This window comes from Cibotium barometz, chromosome 24 (genome assembly GCF_041138505.1).
Source record: "Cibotium barometz isolate CiBa-2024 chromosome 24, ASM4113850v1, whole genome shotgun sequence".
Classification (NCBI taxonomy): domain Eukaryota; kingdom Viridiplantae; phylum Streptophyta; class Polypodiopsida; order Cyatheales; family Cibotiaceae; genus Cibotium; species Cibotium barometz.
Window position 1 is genome coordinate 14099667 of NC_141069.1, and position 17955 is coordinate 14117621.

Consider the following 17955-nt stretch of genomic DNA (forward strand, 5'->3'; position numbering starts at 1 on the left):
GAATGGTAATGATTTTGTGTTGCCACTCTTTACAAACCTTAACATTATGTGGTCATGTAGTACGAGCTTGATTCCTAAGGGGTAGAGGTCTACACTCGACCGCTTATGCCCAACCAACCTCCCCCGATCAACTAGCAAGTATGTCAGCACTATCTCTACTTGACAGTAGTAGGCTTACAATAAGTAACATTGTTTAGAAGGATATCTTAGATGCTTCCGATGAGTGATACTTTTAGGTATCTTATTGAGATTGTGTGTTCTAAATTTTTATGTGACATGCCTTTTTGTATGTTTGTGTATCTATTATATTAAGCATTGGCCGAAGGTTGTACATGCCATCTATGGTCATGAAACCCAATCAATCTCACCCTTTTTAAAGTGTAGTTTTTAGTTTGTCGACTTAATCTGCCATGTAACCCTATAGAGACAGTCACAATGCCTTTAACTGCACCATGGATGGCCATCGAAATATCATGTCTGGTAAAAATCCCTAGCCACTCATAGGGGGAGGTGGGTCTTGGACTCGTGCAAGCCACTTGAGAGGGATATAGGCATTGATATCATCATGTTGATGTCGAGGGTAAGTATATCTTTGCCTCTTATCCCAGCTAGGCTCCGCTCCCAAGCCTCTTATCCTAGCTAGGCTCCTCTCCCAAGCCACTTGAGAGGGATATAGGCATTGATGTCATCATGTTGATGTCGAGGGTAAGTATATCTTTGTCTCTTATCCCAGCTAGGCTCCTCTCCCAAGCCTCTTATCCTAGCCAGGCTCCTCTCCCAAGCCTCTGGTCAGAGTGGAGGAGTCACCTAAAGGTTAGCCACTTTGTAAGAGACTAGCCCAATCCCTCGCTCAATGTGCCTCATGAGACGAGCGGATGGGAGCCAAGCATGTGGCCACTAGGAAGCATAATCAAGGGGTTATAAACTAGCTTCTTATCGAAGCTTCTCCTCCCTTATTTAAGATTAGGGGAGAATAGTGAAGAGAAAAAAGGATGTGATCTGAGGCTCCAAAAAGAGGCTGGCCTCGAATCGGTCCTCAAAGGCTTGGCTAAGGCTGTGGGCCCTCATCTCTGTGAAGGTCCATACATTCTACTATTTTTTACATGAAAGCATGGGCTGAACTGAGTTTTCGACAAAAACAACATCTCTACTTACTAAAATCTGCTTTGAGGCTAGATGGTAGAGTCTATATCCCTTGCTTTCTGAACTGTATCCCACAAATATGCATTTAACTGCCTTATCATCAAGCTTACTACGTTGTTGCTCAGGCACAAGAGCATAAGCAAGACAACCAAAAACACGCAAATGAGCCACAGAAGGCTTCGTGCCATGCCAAGCTTCATAAGGAGTTTTAGACTGCAAGGCCTTGGTAGGACATTTGTTCAACACATAGTTTGTGCACATAGTTGTCTCTAACCAAAAATCATGAGGAAAATCTTGGGCTTTCACCATATATCGTGCCATCTCCATGAGAGACCTGTTCTTTCTCTCAGTCACACCATTTTGTTGAGGTGTGTATGGCACTGTACATTGATGCCTTATGCCTTTTTCAGCCATATATGCATGAAATTCCTTGGACATATACTCCCCCCCTCGATCTGAACGAAGGGTGCCAACTTTACATTCACATGCATTTTTAGCCATGGATCTGAAGTGCTTAAAGCACATAAAAACCTCTGACTTCTACTCTAATGGATACAACCAGCTATATCTGGAGTAATCATCAATAAAAGTGACGAAGTAAAGATATCCCCCAATAGATGGTATCCTCATAGGACCACATACATCACTATGTATAAGCTGTAATTTCTTAACAGCTCTCACAGATCCATCCTTTGGAAATGATGCCCGATGCATTTTACCAAGAATACACCCCTCACATACATGTCTAGTAGGAGCCATCTGAATTATGGCAGTTTGTTACGCATTCAAAGAAATGCCATAATTCTGCATCACTTATAGTACTAGTCGTAGAGACTGAGCAAGCATCATGCTGCAACTTCTCAAATACATCCATCTTATATAGGCCATGAAACAAGGTACCTGGGGCAATGATAGAATAACCATCATTTCTATCCTAAACTATACATCTGTCATCCACAAATTTCACCGTCACATATAAAACTTTCAAAAAAGTAAATGTGGCCCCATTTGTAGCAGTGAGCACAACTCTACCAACTGCTTTGACAAGATATGAGGAACCATTTCACATGTGACGGTTCTTGAACTTGGGACAAATTCTAGAGATGAGAACAAACCTTTTTGTGAAGTAATGTGCTTACTCGCACCACTGTCAAAGTACCAAGTATCCAATTCTACCCACTGACATGCATACATCATGAACAGAAGGATCATAACTACAATGTACAATCCATGCCCAATCATCTTGAGAGCAAAACTTGTAGATTCTTTCTTCTCTGCACTTGGTGCAAATGCATCAGCCTAGCCATGCTCGATTTTTTCTTTTTCTCCTTCTCTAACCTTTTCTTGCACTCGTGTATGTAGTGCCATGGTTTCTTGCAAAAACAATAGTGACACTTACCCTTCTTTTTAGGCCTATCACCTTCTTTCTCTGCATCCTTACCTGAGGATTCAAATTAGCCACCATGCGAGGCGAAGAAGCTTTACCTTTGCCTTTCTGATTGGCACAACAAAAACTTGGTCTCACCAACTCGCATATTAGATCTGGTTTGCCTAGGCTGCTCTTCTTGCAAGAGTACTGAAAACTAGCTCATCAAATGTAAGGGCATTTGGATTTTCCTTCATTACATGAGTCTAAGGGTAGAGGCAAAACTCTCATAAGAATCCGGCAATGCATTGAGAACTATGGGCACCAATGTACTATTAGGATATATCTCATCCACACTAGCAAGTTGCTCCTTAAAATCTTTGATCTTGGTCAAAAAGCTATCCATTGAGTCTCCCTCATTCATGTGCTTAGACTCAAACTGTTTGTGCAGATATGCAACACGTGCTTTATTACGCACCTGGTATAATGTAACAAGTGCATCCCATGCCTGTTTTGAAGTCTTACATGACCAAATATGAGGAATAATGCTTCGCTTCACACAGAAAGTACAAGCAATGCATGTGCCTTTGCATCTCTTCCATCCCATCTCGTTTGAGCAGCAGTGGGAGGTACTGGTGGTGCATGTGGAGGAGCCACATTTGTATCAGATTCTATTTCAGATGTACCTGCAGCACCTGGTTACACTGGTAGTTGTGAAACAGGACGAGTTTCACTACCACTGACCACATTCCAAAGGCCTTTAGTAACCAATACATGCCTTATCAGATAGGACCACAATGGGTAGTTCTCCCATCAAGTTTGTCCTCAGCACAGACAACATGTTGAATACATCACTACTGCTAGCCATGACTTTCTACCAAATGCAAAATCTTTCAACACACTGCTGCAAGTACTTCAGTATTCATCACTGAATGCAACCCTGGATGGCTGCCAAAACTGACTGAATCACCTCTGCAGAGTGTATGAAAAATAACATAGAGTAGAGAATAGAGTGTTATTAGCAAAAGTATGATGGCCGATGTTGTCAAAGACACTGTAGATGATGCTGCACACCAAATCTTTGCCACTACTACATAGCCCAAACACCCAAAATCAAGCAGAACCAATCCAAAATGATGCCTCTCTAGAACGTCTGTAGAAACCTTACGGTGTCCAAAATGCGCCGCAGACCCACTACAGTATACACCTTCTCATAAGAGGGTATCTCAATCAGAGACAGAAAAATAGGGTCATGATGAGGAGGGAGGTAAACAACTAGATCAAGTGTCAAAGGAAGCTAGCTCTAATACCAATTATTGGAATTAGGATTAGGGTTTCAACAATGCACACACACAAGATAGAGAAGCTTGAGAGTACACAAACTCACTAATAGAATGAACAAATGTGTGCTAAATTAAATACAAAAGATAAGTACACACCCCAAAATAAGTAGATAAGAGGGTGTACATACGCATGGGAAAAAAAACCTCCTAGTGAGGGAAAAAGTGCACCGATGGTCCTAAGTGTGTTCACACACATCACTACTATATAATGCTACAAGTTCCGGCCACCACCACTACTTGAGTTGTAGTGAGATCCTCGTCACATTCCAGTATAGAAGCTTCTATTGCATGCTTAGAAAGAGGGGGGCAAGCTGTTGCTTTGAGGTGATGTCAATCCTAGCTTGGCAACAGCCAAGATATAATGAACTGGGACACCCCTCAAAATCCATTAAAAGGAGAACTGAGCTAGTCTCATCGCCAACCTGGGGAAGGGGATGAGCTAACCCAAAATCCACATGACTTGTGCTAGTTGATCTATGATCTTGAGGCCCGTATAGCAAAAGATCTCAATTGCATCCACAAACCCTTAGAGATTTTCCATATCTCTGAAGAGGTAGGCCATTGTGTCATTTGCAAACTCTAAATCAAGGAGCTCCTCTTAAGATCTAATAGGAAGCATGAGGCCCTATAGTCTAGCCTCATGAAAAGCTAAAAAGTTACTCATCACCTCCACCACAAAGAGGAAGAGAAAGGGTGCAAGGGGACATCCCTCGTGTATTAAACGAGAATGGGGGAATTTTTTGGCAAGCAAATTCAAGCAAGCATAAACCAAAACATAGCAAGCAATTTTTAATAATGGGGCTCTCTCTCTCTCTCTCTCTCTCTCTATTGTACACTTTTGCGAGATATTGATAAAAGTCACTTCCATACATGAGACATTGAATACAAAACCCATGGAAAACACTAATAAGTGTACTTAACACCCTAAGTTCCCTGGATCAAGACTTGGTTGTGAGAGGGCAGAGACACCTTGGACCCAAGTGGCATAGGGAAGCCCATTTTACATGTGTCCTTTTCGAGAAAACCTTAATCCACCCTATCAATATAGGCTTTCTCAAAATCTAGAACGAGAACCGCTAAATCGTGCTGACGTGAACATGCCATGGTCGCTTCCTACAAGGTGAAGATGTTATCCAAGATGCTCCTATCCCTATTTATGTGCCATGAATTAGATATGAGAGGTGAGGCTGCAATTGATGACAAGTGATGGATTTAGCTAGGATTTTGTAGGCTATCCCCAAGAGGGTGATAGTTCTCCACTTGTGGCAAATCTCTAACCTATCACCTCCTTGGGGATCAAGTGAATTAAGCCCTATGTCAATCTCTCTAGCATCATCCAAAAATCATGATCTCATTGAAGGCCACTTGGAAGCTCCCAGTGTCAACAAAGAAACAAGGATCTTATTGAAGGCCCACTTGGAAGCTCCCAATGTCAAAGGAATAGGGAAACCGGAATCCCATCCTCACTTGTGCACTTGCCCCTAGGGAGTGCCCACACAACACCTCAGCAACCTTGAAAGAGATAAGGGTATCATATGGAAACTCTAGATGGGGGAACAACTCTCAAGTGTGCTATGAGACCCTCTCTCTATGCAAAATTGAATGTGTGTGTGAGAGAGTGCATGTCCCAAGGCCATTAAAGTAAATACAAAAATAGTATAGGTCCTCACATACCGTGTGAAGGCCACCACAACCTCTAAGGCTACACATATCATGTTGAGATATAAGGTTATCATATTAGAGGTGTGATATTGGGTATGAGGTATTCGAGCTTCTCATTAATAACACTTGTTGCAAAATATGTAAGGAATTAAAAAGTTAAATTTTTATTCACTCTAGCTCTACAACCACTCATAAGTAGCGTAGATTAGATAGAATATGCATGTTTTATTAGAAACACCAAATGGAACTAGAATAGAGATATTATATATCAAAATCTTGTAAACTAGAGTGAAAAAATAGATGACACATAGTAGAGTTGATAGAATTAATATAAAGAAATATTAGGTATATGTGAAGAGGTGTATGAAATTGATGTAGAGCAATCACTTTAAGGGAGAACCACTAAAAAAATATTAGATACATGTGAAGAGCTCCATGAAATTGATGTAAAGCAATCACTTTCATGGAGAACCACTAACTTGCATCCACCCACCATGACAAATATGTCAAAATGTGTAGGTAATGAGTGGAAACTTTAGGTTATACATGCAGTACTCCTCAGTTGTTTATGTACTAGTCACAAAGTACAACACAATACATAAAACCAACGAGTTGTGCAACCTTAAGTACATCAAGAATATATAATTTAGCCTAAAAAATTAGGTAAGAGAATTAGCATATATTAAAAATATATTCAAAAAGGGTGTGACATATATATAATTGGGTGCATGGGATTAAAAACGATTCCTTAAATCAATTGATTTAGGAGGAGTGATAATAATAATTTAATTTTATATACTTTAAAAAAGATGTTAGATTTGAACTTCTAAAACTTCATACTCTTGAAATGTGCATATTATATAAAATATAACTCTATTTTTTTATTAAGTATACTACATTAAGAAAATATGAATAAAATAGCATATGTAAGAATAAAAGTGTATACATGAACAAACATTCAATCTTATATGCATGTATAGTTATTATGATATATAGATTGATAAGGAAGACTACAAGAATACATGCACGCACGCGCGCACACACACACACACACCCAAGGATTGCACGTAAGAGACATTTCAAGGTACAAATAGTTATAAAACATGTTTAGAATGCTAAAATAATCATAAGGCACCTTTTGCGTATAAGGATCATGGTGGTGAGAGTATGTAAACATAATAGCATACTTGACATGTACAAGTGTGTGTGTGTGTGTGTGTTGTTGGGTGAGGGGTCAAAGCATGATCGAGTGTAGCCATTTGTAAAACTATTTTAGGGGGTGCGTGTGCGTGTGTGTGTGTGTGTGTCAAATGTTGTTATGAGCTAAGTCAAAAAGTGAGAGAAGAAGGAAGTGAAATATATACAAGTAAGTAATATATACGATAATATAAAATTTGAAATAAGAACCTTAAGTAGCACGTTAATGTATCGACTATTAATGACCGTAGTAGCTAATCAATCTTAGGTGTGAGGTCAATGTAAGATTTTCTAGCAAGCTTCCAAGAGAAAATGATGTGCTTTTCTAGTTTCCATATTCACAGAGAGAGAGAGAGAGAGAGAGAGAGAGAGAGAGAGAGAGAGAGAGAGAGAGAATGAGAAAATGTACAAATTTGAACGTGTGTGGAAAACTAACCTAAATAATTACAACATAAATTATTGAGAATTGAGGGTATCATGTGAGGGACCCAAAACCTCTAAAATGCGGCTACAATTGATTTTATGATATATGACCCAATTAGGGATATAAAGGCAAACCAAGATGGTTTGGATTAGAGTAGAGTGGATGAAAACGATTTAGATGAGACTTTAGAAACATTCACTCCAATTTCGATGGAATAAAAGTATATATATATAAGGATCATCTCTATATCTCTTCTCTTCTCTATATATTATCTTAAAAGGAAGAGTTTCACAAAGCTGCCACATGACAAGAATTTGGAGATTCTGGAAAGAGAGAAGGAGGTTTGGGTAGAATTTGAATTTGGAGTCTCAAAAGACGTGCGAGCACGAGTTGCCCACTAGTGTAATTAATAAGGGCCAAAAAGGGTGTGATCAAAAATGCATAATTAATAAGGGCAAAAAAGGGAGAGTGTGTGTGAGAAGAGAGATAGCGTGTGTGTGTGAGTGAGTGGAGGGGAGAAAGAGAGAGAGAGAGAAACACAGAGAGAGACAGAGACATGGAAGTCTATGTGTGAGAGTGTGTAGGGGGAAAGAGTGTGTGTTTGCATTAGTACATGTGCATGTGTGTGTGTGTGTGTGTGTGTGTGTAAGAGAGAGAGAGAAAGAGGGTGTGCATGTGCATGTGTGTGTGTGTGTGTGAGAGAGAGAGAGACATTACATGTAAGATGCATTTATTTGAGAGTGAGCACACCTCACCACTCATCCCTATCATTAAAATTTAATTAATTAAAATTATATATATGTGTGTAAATCTATTTAAGCACGTGTGTGTGTGTGTGTGTGTGTGAGAGAGAGAGAGAGAGAGAGAGAGAGAGAGAGAGTTTCTATGTGAGAGAGTGCATGAAAAGAGAGTGTGCGTGTGCATGAGACAGAGAGAGAGAGAGAGAGAGAGGCTGAGAATTTCTATGTAGAAGATAGTTTGTGTGGGAGGAGAGAGTGTGCGTTTGCATTAGTGCATGTGCGGTGTGTACATGTGTGTGTGTGTGTGTATGTGTGTGTGTGTGTGTGTGTGTGTGTGTGTGTGAGAGAGAGAGAGAGAGAGAGAGAGGGACAGATAATTTCTACGTAGGAGATAGCTTGCGCGAGAGGAGAGAGTGTACGTTTGCATTAGTGTATGTGCGGTGTGTACATGTGTATGTGTGTGTGTGTGTGTGTGTGAGAGAGAGAGAGAGAGAGAGAGAGAGAGAGAGAGTATATGAATGCATATGCGTACATCTACATCTATGTGTAGAATGTGCTTGAGAGAGAGTGAGATGAGGCAGACCGAGAGAGAGAGAGAGAGAGATGGGAGGGTGAAAAGAGAGAAAGAGAGTGAGAGATAGAGAATAAAAAGTAGGTTTTAATAAAATATAAATTAAATAAAAAATATATATGTATATATGTGTGTATGTTTTTATTTACATTTATACATTTATACATATGTATATATGTATATGTATATATATATATATATATGTTTATGTGTGTGTGTGTGTGTGTGTTTCGATGTGTATATGATATATTTATCTATATATTTAAAAGTGACCACAGCTTATCACCCATCTCCGCACATTAAAATTTAATCAAAATTAATTAAATTATGTCGATGTTTGTATTTATATTTTTAAATACATGTATATATGTATAAGTATATGTGTCTATGTATCTAAAACATAATATTGTATATACTATATATTTACATATGTGTATGTGTGCGTGAGAGAGAGAGAGAGAGTATGTGTGCATACGCGTGTGTGTGTGTGTGAGAGAGAGAGAGAGAGAGTGCTTCTATGTGTGGGAGATTGTAAGAAGAGAGAGGGAGTGTGTGTGCATGTGTGTGTGTGTGTGTGTGAGAGAGAGAGAGAGAGAGAGAGAGAGAGCAGGTGTGTATGTGTGCATGTGAGAGAGAGAGAGAGTTTCAACATTTGAGAGTGTGTGTACGTGATAGAGAGAGGGAGAGGGTCATGTGCATGTACATGTGTGTGTGTAAGAGAGAGAGAGAGAGAGAGATATGGTTGTAGAGAGGGAATAGTTCTTTTTTGGAACCTTGGTAGGCCGCAGCAATGAGAGGGTGCAATACTAGTATACACAAATGGAAATACTTTATAAGAATAAAGATGAGTCTTTAACACACTGGTACAAAAATATATGAATTGTTCTTGTTTACAAATTTCAAAGCCACAGATTAAAAGCCCCTTTCTCTCAGAGCCTTGAGTGCCATTCTCACCCACGAGTGCCATCTCACTGTGTGTGTGTGAGTGGACCGACTCTATTCAAACCAAAAACCAAAGTACTTACCAACGAAAGGCGGGAAATTTTGAAATCCAAGAGGAGAGAGCGATGACTAGGGAATTTGCTCAGCGATCTGTCGTCTCGCTCCTATGCTCCTCTACCGCTTCCAATTTCCGGTACGCTCCTACTCCTCTCTGCTACTTCGCTTGTTTTGTGTGGGTGGGTGGATGGGTTTGTGTCCTAACAGAATAAAAAAGGGAGTCTGAGATGCAGGCAAGGTGAAGAAGTGTCGCTAGCAGAGTTTCTGGATAGGAAGTCGATAACTGGAAGCAAGACGTCGATGCCCGACCATGATGAGTGCCAGGAGAGAGTGAAAGCTGAAGCCATGCGACACGTCCCTTCCTCGTCATGCGCCGAACGAGTACGTGATAGCCTCACAAGCCACAGGCTTTCCAAGAAAAGGAAATGGACTTCTTCCCACCGAAGTATGCTCTCTCTCTCTCTCTCTCTCTCTCTCTCTCTCTCTCTGGTTTAGTTGGTTTGAACGGTAGTGAAAGCTGGTGGCAGGGTCGGTGGTAGTGGAGCAGCAGCGAGGGGGCAGCGGCGGAAGACGGCATTTGCTTGTGGTGGGCGATGAGCCCGCCGCCCGCCGCCCAAAGTTGTACAAACAGCAGCTCGGACATAACCACAATTATAACCACTGTACGTATGTATGTATATGACTGGATATTTTCTCTCCTCGAGGTGTTTGTCGTGGACGCCCGTTTGCATTTGCGTGCAGATGCCGATGGAAGCGGATGGTGGGACGAGGACATGGTGGGGTTGGAGGAGGGGGCGACGTGCGAGTGGGAAGGCGTGGGATGTGTGAGTTTGGGGATATCTATCACCCCCCAACGCTGTGACCCGCCTAGTAGGCTCTAGAGGAGCAGGAGCAGGAGCAGGAGCAGGGAGGCATACATACAAGTATCCGGTTAATCTGTCTGTTTGGAACGCGTTTTGCAATTAGGTGACGTACATCAATCACGCATTTTGCAATTGATTTCAACCGCCGTACATTTTGGATTGTGGGACAGTTGAATCGACATCAAAGAAAAGACTTGGCAGAAATTTACGCTACATTTTCTAACGACAAGCTTCGCTTGAGTATTCACTCAAGTTTATTTGTCCCTTTTCAAGTTTGGTCTTTTCAAGGCTCAAATTGGAGGTCACCTCTGAGCGCGGAGGGCTTCCAAGCAGGGAATTTGGAAAAGCCTGAAATAGTTCTCTCTCTCTCTCTCTGAGCTATGTTAAATTGGTAAGACTTTGTGTTTAGATTTTGTTTTTTCACGCAAATGGTTGCACATGAGGGAACTGTCGAAGGTAGGCATCCATCAGAAGTGATAATGCTGTAATTGAATCTTCCACAAGGCAGAAACATCATTGGAGCCCAGCTGTGTGTGTGTGTGTCTCTCTCTGTGAGAGACAGAGGTTCATGGCCATGGGCTCAAAAAGGCACAACTTCGGGCCTGCTCAAGTTTGGCCCTATGATGATTATGGCAGCTGCCGGAGACCTTCATTGTGACCAAAGTAGTGGGCATTCTTTAGTGTGGCAAGGGAAGATTGTATGGATCAATGTTTGTGAAGGTGTGGCGTCTTGAATGTGAATGCGGAAGGTTGGCAAGTTGTCATGAATGATGACGGATGGCATTTAAACTTGGACGTGTACTAATAATCTACTACGTTGCATGTGTTATGAATGCAAGGAGCATCGATTGGAGGGCCCAAGGAGGGTTACATATGTATGATTGGGATCATGCCAGCCCCCTTCTCACAAAATAGTCCCTCTTCTATTTTTTTTGGTCATGGGCGACAATTGGTCAAGTTTTAATCTGTCTTGTAATCACCAGATTGCGTAAAAGGTTCGTGATGTGGAGGTCGCTCCGTTGTGGTCCTCTTGTGATGGTCGGTCCCACTTGGGTCGTAGGAAACAGGAGACTTGTCTTGCTTTTACCTTATATCCATCCAACTAAACGCTCTCTCTGTGCGAGCCTCAAATTTGAAGCCGCCTTCGGAACCCTTCTTGGGGGGGAGAACGTGTCCTTAAACTGGATTTTCAGGGAAGAAGGCTGCACTTTTTAATGAAACCATTGTGTCACTGATCATATCTAAGAAATCCTTGTTGGTTGCTATTGTCTGCACGTAGACTTTGGCTTTGTAGAAATTGTTTAGGCCTTGCTCTCACTCCTCCCGATGACCATGAACAAGAGTATACTTACATAATGTGTATCTGATCAATCATGCAGCATTCCATGATTTCAAGCATTCAGAATACATTTTGCAATAGTACTGCAAGAATTATCGGTTGACATGTGTAGGTGGTGTTTTCATTCCTATATGCATATCTTCAATTTTAGAGCTCTCTATTATCTTGTCAACGATCACTACACGTGGCTTGTTCATGTTGAGGACTACAAGTTGCTTTAAGTAATTGTCTTAAATGCCTTGAGACATTGAAGTAGATGAGCAGGGAGGGCCTTTCCTCAAGGAGCATGTAAATTTTTTGTCAATAGAACCTTTAGGTTGGGTAATATGTAGATTAGAGTCAAGAAAGGTAAAGCTTGAGGATTGTTCTATCTATTATTCATTGTTTTTTTGTAAATGAGTAGCTCAAGAAAATTACATCACGGTTGATAACTTAAGAAAATTTAAAGTCTCTAGAAGGGGTTGGGGTGGATGTCACTACTAAGCAGCTTACAAATTGACTCATAAAAAATGTGGAAGCAAAAATGAAGAAATGATCTAGTTCTTTGCTTTCTTTTTCATGCTTGGGTAATTGTGACTAGATTTGTATTGTTGGCTTACATTCAATTTAATACTCCCTCCATTAATTCTAAAAAATGCTTTGGCTCCCATGGAAGGTTTTCTTAAGAAAAGTAATGTGTATATTTATTGGTTGGCTAGGAAGAAAGTATGTACCCCTAAGGTTCATACCAAAGTTAGAGTTTATCTTCGATTGCGAAATTTGTGACTTAGGACTAGCTTTGGTTCTTGATGATTCTTCAATTAGCCTCTTGTTTTTAGTTGAGATTCAATGGTACTTGGAGAGGACTAAATTGGCTAGACAAGATTTTCTCTTGTGAGGTACCATTGAGAACACTCCTTTTTGCAAGTTTATTGATTTTACTTAAAAGGAGGTGTTACATATCTTGATTCAATGGTACTTGGAGAGGACTAAATTGGCTAGACAAGATTTTCTCTTGTGATGTACCATTCAAAACACTCCTTTTTGCAAGTTTATTGATTTTGCTTGAAAGGAGGTGTTACATATCTTGTAGAATGGAAAACTTTCTTTCTAGCTTGCACATTTAGTAATCATTAATTTTTAGTTCTTCTCAAGATTCTATTGGAGCCATGAGTCTTAATAACAAGGCCTTGTTACACTTTTTTAACGTTTTGAAAGCTCCATTGTTAAAATTGATGTTTAATGATGTTGAAGAAAAGAACATTAGATTGTTGGCATATACTAGATCTATGTCACTTGTTAGAACCTTCTCTCATAAAGTGATAATTCACCTTAATGTGCTTTATCCTAGCATGGTATATTGGGTTTTTAGCCAACTTTATTCTACTTATACTGTCATTATAAATGACAATGAGCTTCTAAAAACAAGCTACTTCCACCTTTGTACTTTACCTTTGTATTCAACCAAGTAATTATCACATATATCAACATCACTATTGCTAATTATGATGAGGTCATCCACGTAAGTCTCTCTATTTATCTTTTTTACATAAAGTAAAAAATTTACATTGGATATTTGAAATCTAACAAGATACTCCCCTATCTTATTTGACTATGCTTTGGGTACTTGTTTTAAGCCATATACAAGGGAAAGGGAGAGCTTGAGTTCCTTAAAAGCAAATACACATACAGAGGAGAGAGCAAGATATAAGAGAGATTGATAGCTAATTTTTCTTCTATCTTCTTCTCTTCTCTACAACCATAAAGTAAAGAGATAAGAGTCCATACTATAAGGGAAAGTACTATCCTATATATAATATATAATGGTTGGTCATATATAATATATAATGGTTGGTCATATTGTGAACTTGACTACATGAGCTAGTGTTATAACTTGCCATACTCTAGTGATCCAAATGTGGTTGTCACACAACATGTCATCCACTGGTGACATATCAATCATAATCTCACTAACCATGCCAATGGCATGAGTGTGGAAGCTATTACCTAGTCGGGTCATTAATGTCCACACTAGTTGAGCTCGATATCTCAATAAAAAATGGTAAGTTGAGTTATGGTTAGTCAAATGTAAGAAGTCATGGGAGAGTAAGCTCTCTTTAAGAATGAGAACTTTTATGTGGAGAGAGTACACATGGGTTCTAAAATAATGTATAGAAATATGGGCTCAAAAATATGTATGAACATGTATGAGATGTTAAATTAAGGTGGAGGACTCTTGGTATCTTTTATAGGATTGCCTTGCTATTAGAGGTCTTTAGACTTAGCTTAGCAAATGGATTAGGGAAGTGTTTGGATACAGAGTCTCTTGAGCACAATTGATACTGGGAAAGAAGATAAGCCCTTGTGAGTGTAATATAATGTCTTTGGACTTAGCTTAGTAGATGGATTAGGAAAGTTTTTGGGTAGAGAGCCTCTTGGGTACTCTTGGTATTGGGGAAGAAGATAAGCCCTTGCTATTAGAGGTCTTTGGAATTAGCTTAGTATATGGATTAAGGAAGTGTTTGGGTCAAGAGCCTCTTGGGCACACTTGGTGTACTAGGAAAGAAGGTAAGTCCTTGTGAGTTTAATAGAATGTCTTTGGACTTAGCTCAGTAGATGGATTAGGGAATTTTTTGGGTAGAGACTCTTGGGCACACTTGTTACTAGGAAAGAAGATAAGCCCTTGCTACTATTAAAGGTCTTTGGACTTAGCTTAGTAGATGGATTAGAGAAGTGTTTGGGTAGAGATCCTCTTGGTGTATTGGGAAAGAATATAAGCCCTTGTGAGTGTAACATAATGTTTGGGGTTATTGAGTTTTCTTGCTTATAGGAGCAATGTTATTTGTAAAGGGAACTCTTAAGGCTAATTTGATTCAAGTTAATGATTGGTCCTGTGAGGTACTAATGGGTAAGCTTTGAACATCTCTTGGTTGCAAATATGGGGATATTGTGCTCATTACATATTTTCTTTTGGCTTAATAAGGGGCTCCTCTTTAACTTGACTATGGTTAGATTTAGGTAGCTTATGTTTATGAATTTGTTGTCGTGATGATAAGGCTATAATTTATTTCGATCACTTGCTAAAGCTTAAGTTCACATGTATAACTAATGTATATAATTTGATTCAGGTTAATGGTTGGTCCTCTACTAACTATGAGGTACTATTATGTAAGGTTTGAACATCTCTTGGTTGCAAATATGGGAATATTGTGCTTATTACATATTTTTTTCAAGCTTAGGAAGAGGCTTCTCTATCGTGGTTAGATATAGGTAGCTTATGTTTATGAATTTGATAAGGTTGTAATTTATTTCAATCATAAACACATGCTGAAATTCTTTTCACACCATGAGGAAGTTTTCTTACTTATGGAAGAAATATTATTGGTGAAGAAAACTCTCAAGGCATTGATCTGCTAAAGCTTAACTCACAGGTATAGCTAATGCTTGGGTAGGTTTTAACATCTCTTGGTTGCAAATATGGGAAAATTGTACTCATTGCATTTTTAAAAAGCTCAATAAGGGGCTCCTCTTTGCTTGATTGTGGTTAGATATAGGTAGCTTATGTTTATGAATTTGTTGTTAAGGTCATAATTTATTTCAGTTATATTTATGTGGATGAATTTGCTACTGTGATGATAAGGCTATAGTTTATTTCAGTTACATTACATAAATATAAGTGAAATAAACTACATCCTTATCATCACAGCAACAAATTCATAAACATAAGCTAAAATTCTTTTCTCACACTATGACGGACATGATTCGATTCTCTCTAGATAGAAACATGATTGAGTGTAAGTTTAGAATTTTGCCTTTGTGAGTATCTGATGGAATTCTTGGGTTGGATAGGCACCCAAAGGCCAAATTCTAAACTTACACTCGGTCAGGTTTCCATCTAGAGAGAATTGAATCATGTTCGTCTCATGGCGTGAAAGGGATTTTAGCTTATGTTTATGAATTTGTTGCTAGATCACAAGGGACAAGGCGGTAGGGTTGTTGCCCTGCTACAATGAGGGGAGGGTAGGAGTTTCAATCAAGGCTTGAGAAAGGTGAAGGGATTGATAAGGGTGCACTAATAAGGTTTTGGGTATGCAAGCTTATATGCATGTGCGCAGGAGGGACTCATGTGACGTATGAGTAAAGGGCTTATTATTTCTATCATTATCCAAATAGGAGGTTTTTACCTAAAGATTAAAGATATAAAGAGATTTCTATGACTATCTTGCATTTTTAAGAGAAATAAGTATTTTAACCTAAGAAAAGAAATAGCCTTAATCGCTTTTACAATCACAACACTCACTTTTTCTACTTTATGATTGCTATCTCAAAGCTCTAATTTCCACATCATAGATAGTTTTATTTTCTTTTTGAAAGAGGAAAGATGTCGTACACTCTTTTCAAACCAAAATGTGGATATACTGTTGGAGTGTTTATGTTGTGTTTTTCCTAATCTATGGTTGTGGTCTTTGTGTAACGCTTTTCTTTATTGTTTTTAAGGGTTTATGTGTGTGACATGCTATGGGTTTATGGGTGTGACATGCTATGGGTCCATTTATCATTGTGAGAAATGGCTTTATCTTGTTGAGATCCTTGTAATTGAGATGTGTGTTTGCACAATGATAAGAAGGCAAGACAATGGTAAGCATCCTTTAAAACTTTTCTTCAAGAACATGTGCCTCATATGTCAAATTTTAATTGGACTCACTTTTGCACCTGATAAGGTATCAAAAATGAGTTATGTGTTAGCATGGGTCTATGCCTTGGAGGTTTATGTTAGCATATGTGGCTCCAAGGCTCTTCAAAATTATGGAGTGCATGTATGCATGTGTGTGTGTGTGTGAAGGTGGACATGCACACGCATGTAGCAATGCATGTGTATATACATGTGGGTTATGCAATCCTTAATGGGTTCCGTGCATCGGTGTGCATATGCATGTGGGTCATGTGCATCAGTGCGTATATGCATGTGGGTCATGTGTATCAGTATCCCGCTTGGGTTATGCAATGTTCGGTGGGTTACGGTGTGCATGTGCATGTGGGTCATGTGTATAGATGCCCCAGAGAAGGGGAGTTCTCCATTAAGTCTATTCACACGTGGGACAAGAGCATTGGAGGAAAGTGGTGGGAAACAGTCTCTTGTTGTGTGACAGCAGCTACCCATCTTTTCCTCTGTCTGTTGTACCTCCTCTGTAGCTCTACTGTGCGGCTTATGTTCCTCTGCTTAGTCACTTGACTTTGCGATCCCTGCAGCTCTGTTGTTAACGACTTTGCTGCTCTGTTCTACACCGCTGGCTTCTGCTATACTGTGGTGATGACGAGACGGCCATTGGCTGTGCTGCTCTGCTGTGCTTGACGCGAAGGGAGAGGCAGGGGACAACGCTCTGGTGTGCAACTGAATGGAAGCGAGCATTATTGCAGGCAGCGATATTGTTTGTGAGCATATTATATATATATGGCATTGGGGGGCGACCACGAAATAGCGAGGGCTGCTCGGGTATCTTCGAGTTGAGTAGCTGACAAAGAGGGCACTAAAGTGAAAGTTGCAAGTTTGCAACCCTGTCTTTGGACATCAAAATTGAAGGCCTACAAGGTACATTGGCCTTCAAATGAAACTCATTACTCAGTAAATTCTACTTCGGATGACTGAAGCCTTCAAATTTCAGCCTTGGTTCAACTTGCAACTGTGAGAAAGCAGCGCCAGCACCTTCTGCTTGAAGGCCTACAAGGTACATTGGCCTTCAAATGAAACTCATTACTCAGTAAATTCTACTTCGGATGACTGAAGCCTTCAAATTTCAGCCTTGGTTCAACTTGCAACTGTGAGAAAGCAGCGCCAGCAGCTTCACTTGCACATGACTAGGCTTTGTTGCCAAGGCCTCTGGCCCTCGGCAGCCATAGGGGTAGGAGAAGCAGAGAGAGAGAGAGAGAGAGAGAGAGAGAGAGAGAGAGAGAGGCAAAGTCCATACAACTTATGTCATTTCAGAGAGGAGGCAATAGAGGTGAGGCACCACTAAAAGCTCTGGTTTTTAGGGGCATGCACTACTCTCACTAGACTAATTTAAAAAAAATAAAAATAAAACTATTCTTGATCTTTGGGAGAAAGTCTCATCATAATCGCCAAATTCTCTATATAGTTGTAGATGAACTAATTAAACCTTCTCTAATCCACATAAAAATTAATATTAAGATGTTAATCAAAGCTACATACTGTTACCATATTATAGTAGTGATGTGTGTGAACACACTTAGGACCGCCGGGGCACTTTTTCCCTCACTAGGAGGTTTTTTCCCCCGTGCATTGTATATACGCCCATTATCTTCTAGGGCTT

At 39.8% G+C, this 17955-nt stretch overlaps 1 protein-coding gene across 2 annotated transcripts; it reads left to right on the top strand.

Annotated features, from left to right (window-relative positions):
- Positions 1–9299: 9299 nt before the first annotated feature.
- LOC147624921 (RNA-binding protein) lies at positions 9300–10568 on the top strand. 2 transcript variants are annotated; one of them, XM_086818887.1, is made up of 4 exons: positions 9300–9581; positions 9679–9890; positions 9985–10107; positions 10187–10568. In XM_086818887.1, the coding sequence occupies exons 1-4, from the start codon at positions 9514–9516 to the stop codon at positions 10324–10326; spliced, it is 543 nt and encodes a 180-aa protein (XP_086675013.1). In that variant the 5' UTR covers positions 9300–9513; the 3' UTR covers positions 10327–10568. The 2 variants fall into 2 exon arrangements, with proteins under 2 accessions (XP_086675013.1, XP_086675012.1); XM_086818886.1 differs by having other exon boundaries at positions 9319–9581; positions 9973–10107.
- The last annotated feature ends 7387 nt before the right edge of the window (positions 10569–17955 follow it).

What these genes read in the sequence shown, in the direction of transcription:
- LOC147624921 (XM_086818886.1), top strand. Translation starts at nt 9,514, where the DNA reads ATGACTAGGGAATTTGCTCAGCGATCTGTCGTCTCGCTCCTATGCTCC. An exon ending in TCTACCGCTTCCAATTTCCG is followed by an intron (nt 9,582 to 9,678) that starts GTACGCTCCTAC and finishes TCTGAGATGCAG; the next exon opens with GCAAGGTGAAGAAGTGTCGC. An exon ending in ATGGACTTCTTCCCACCGAA is followed by an intron (nt 9,891 to 9,972) that starts GTATGCTCTCTC and finishes AGCTGGTGGCAG; the next exon opens with GGTCGGTGGTAGTGGAGCAG.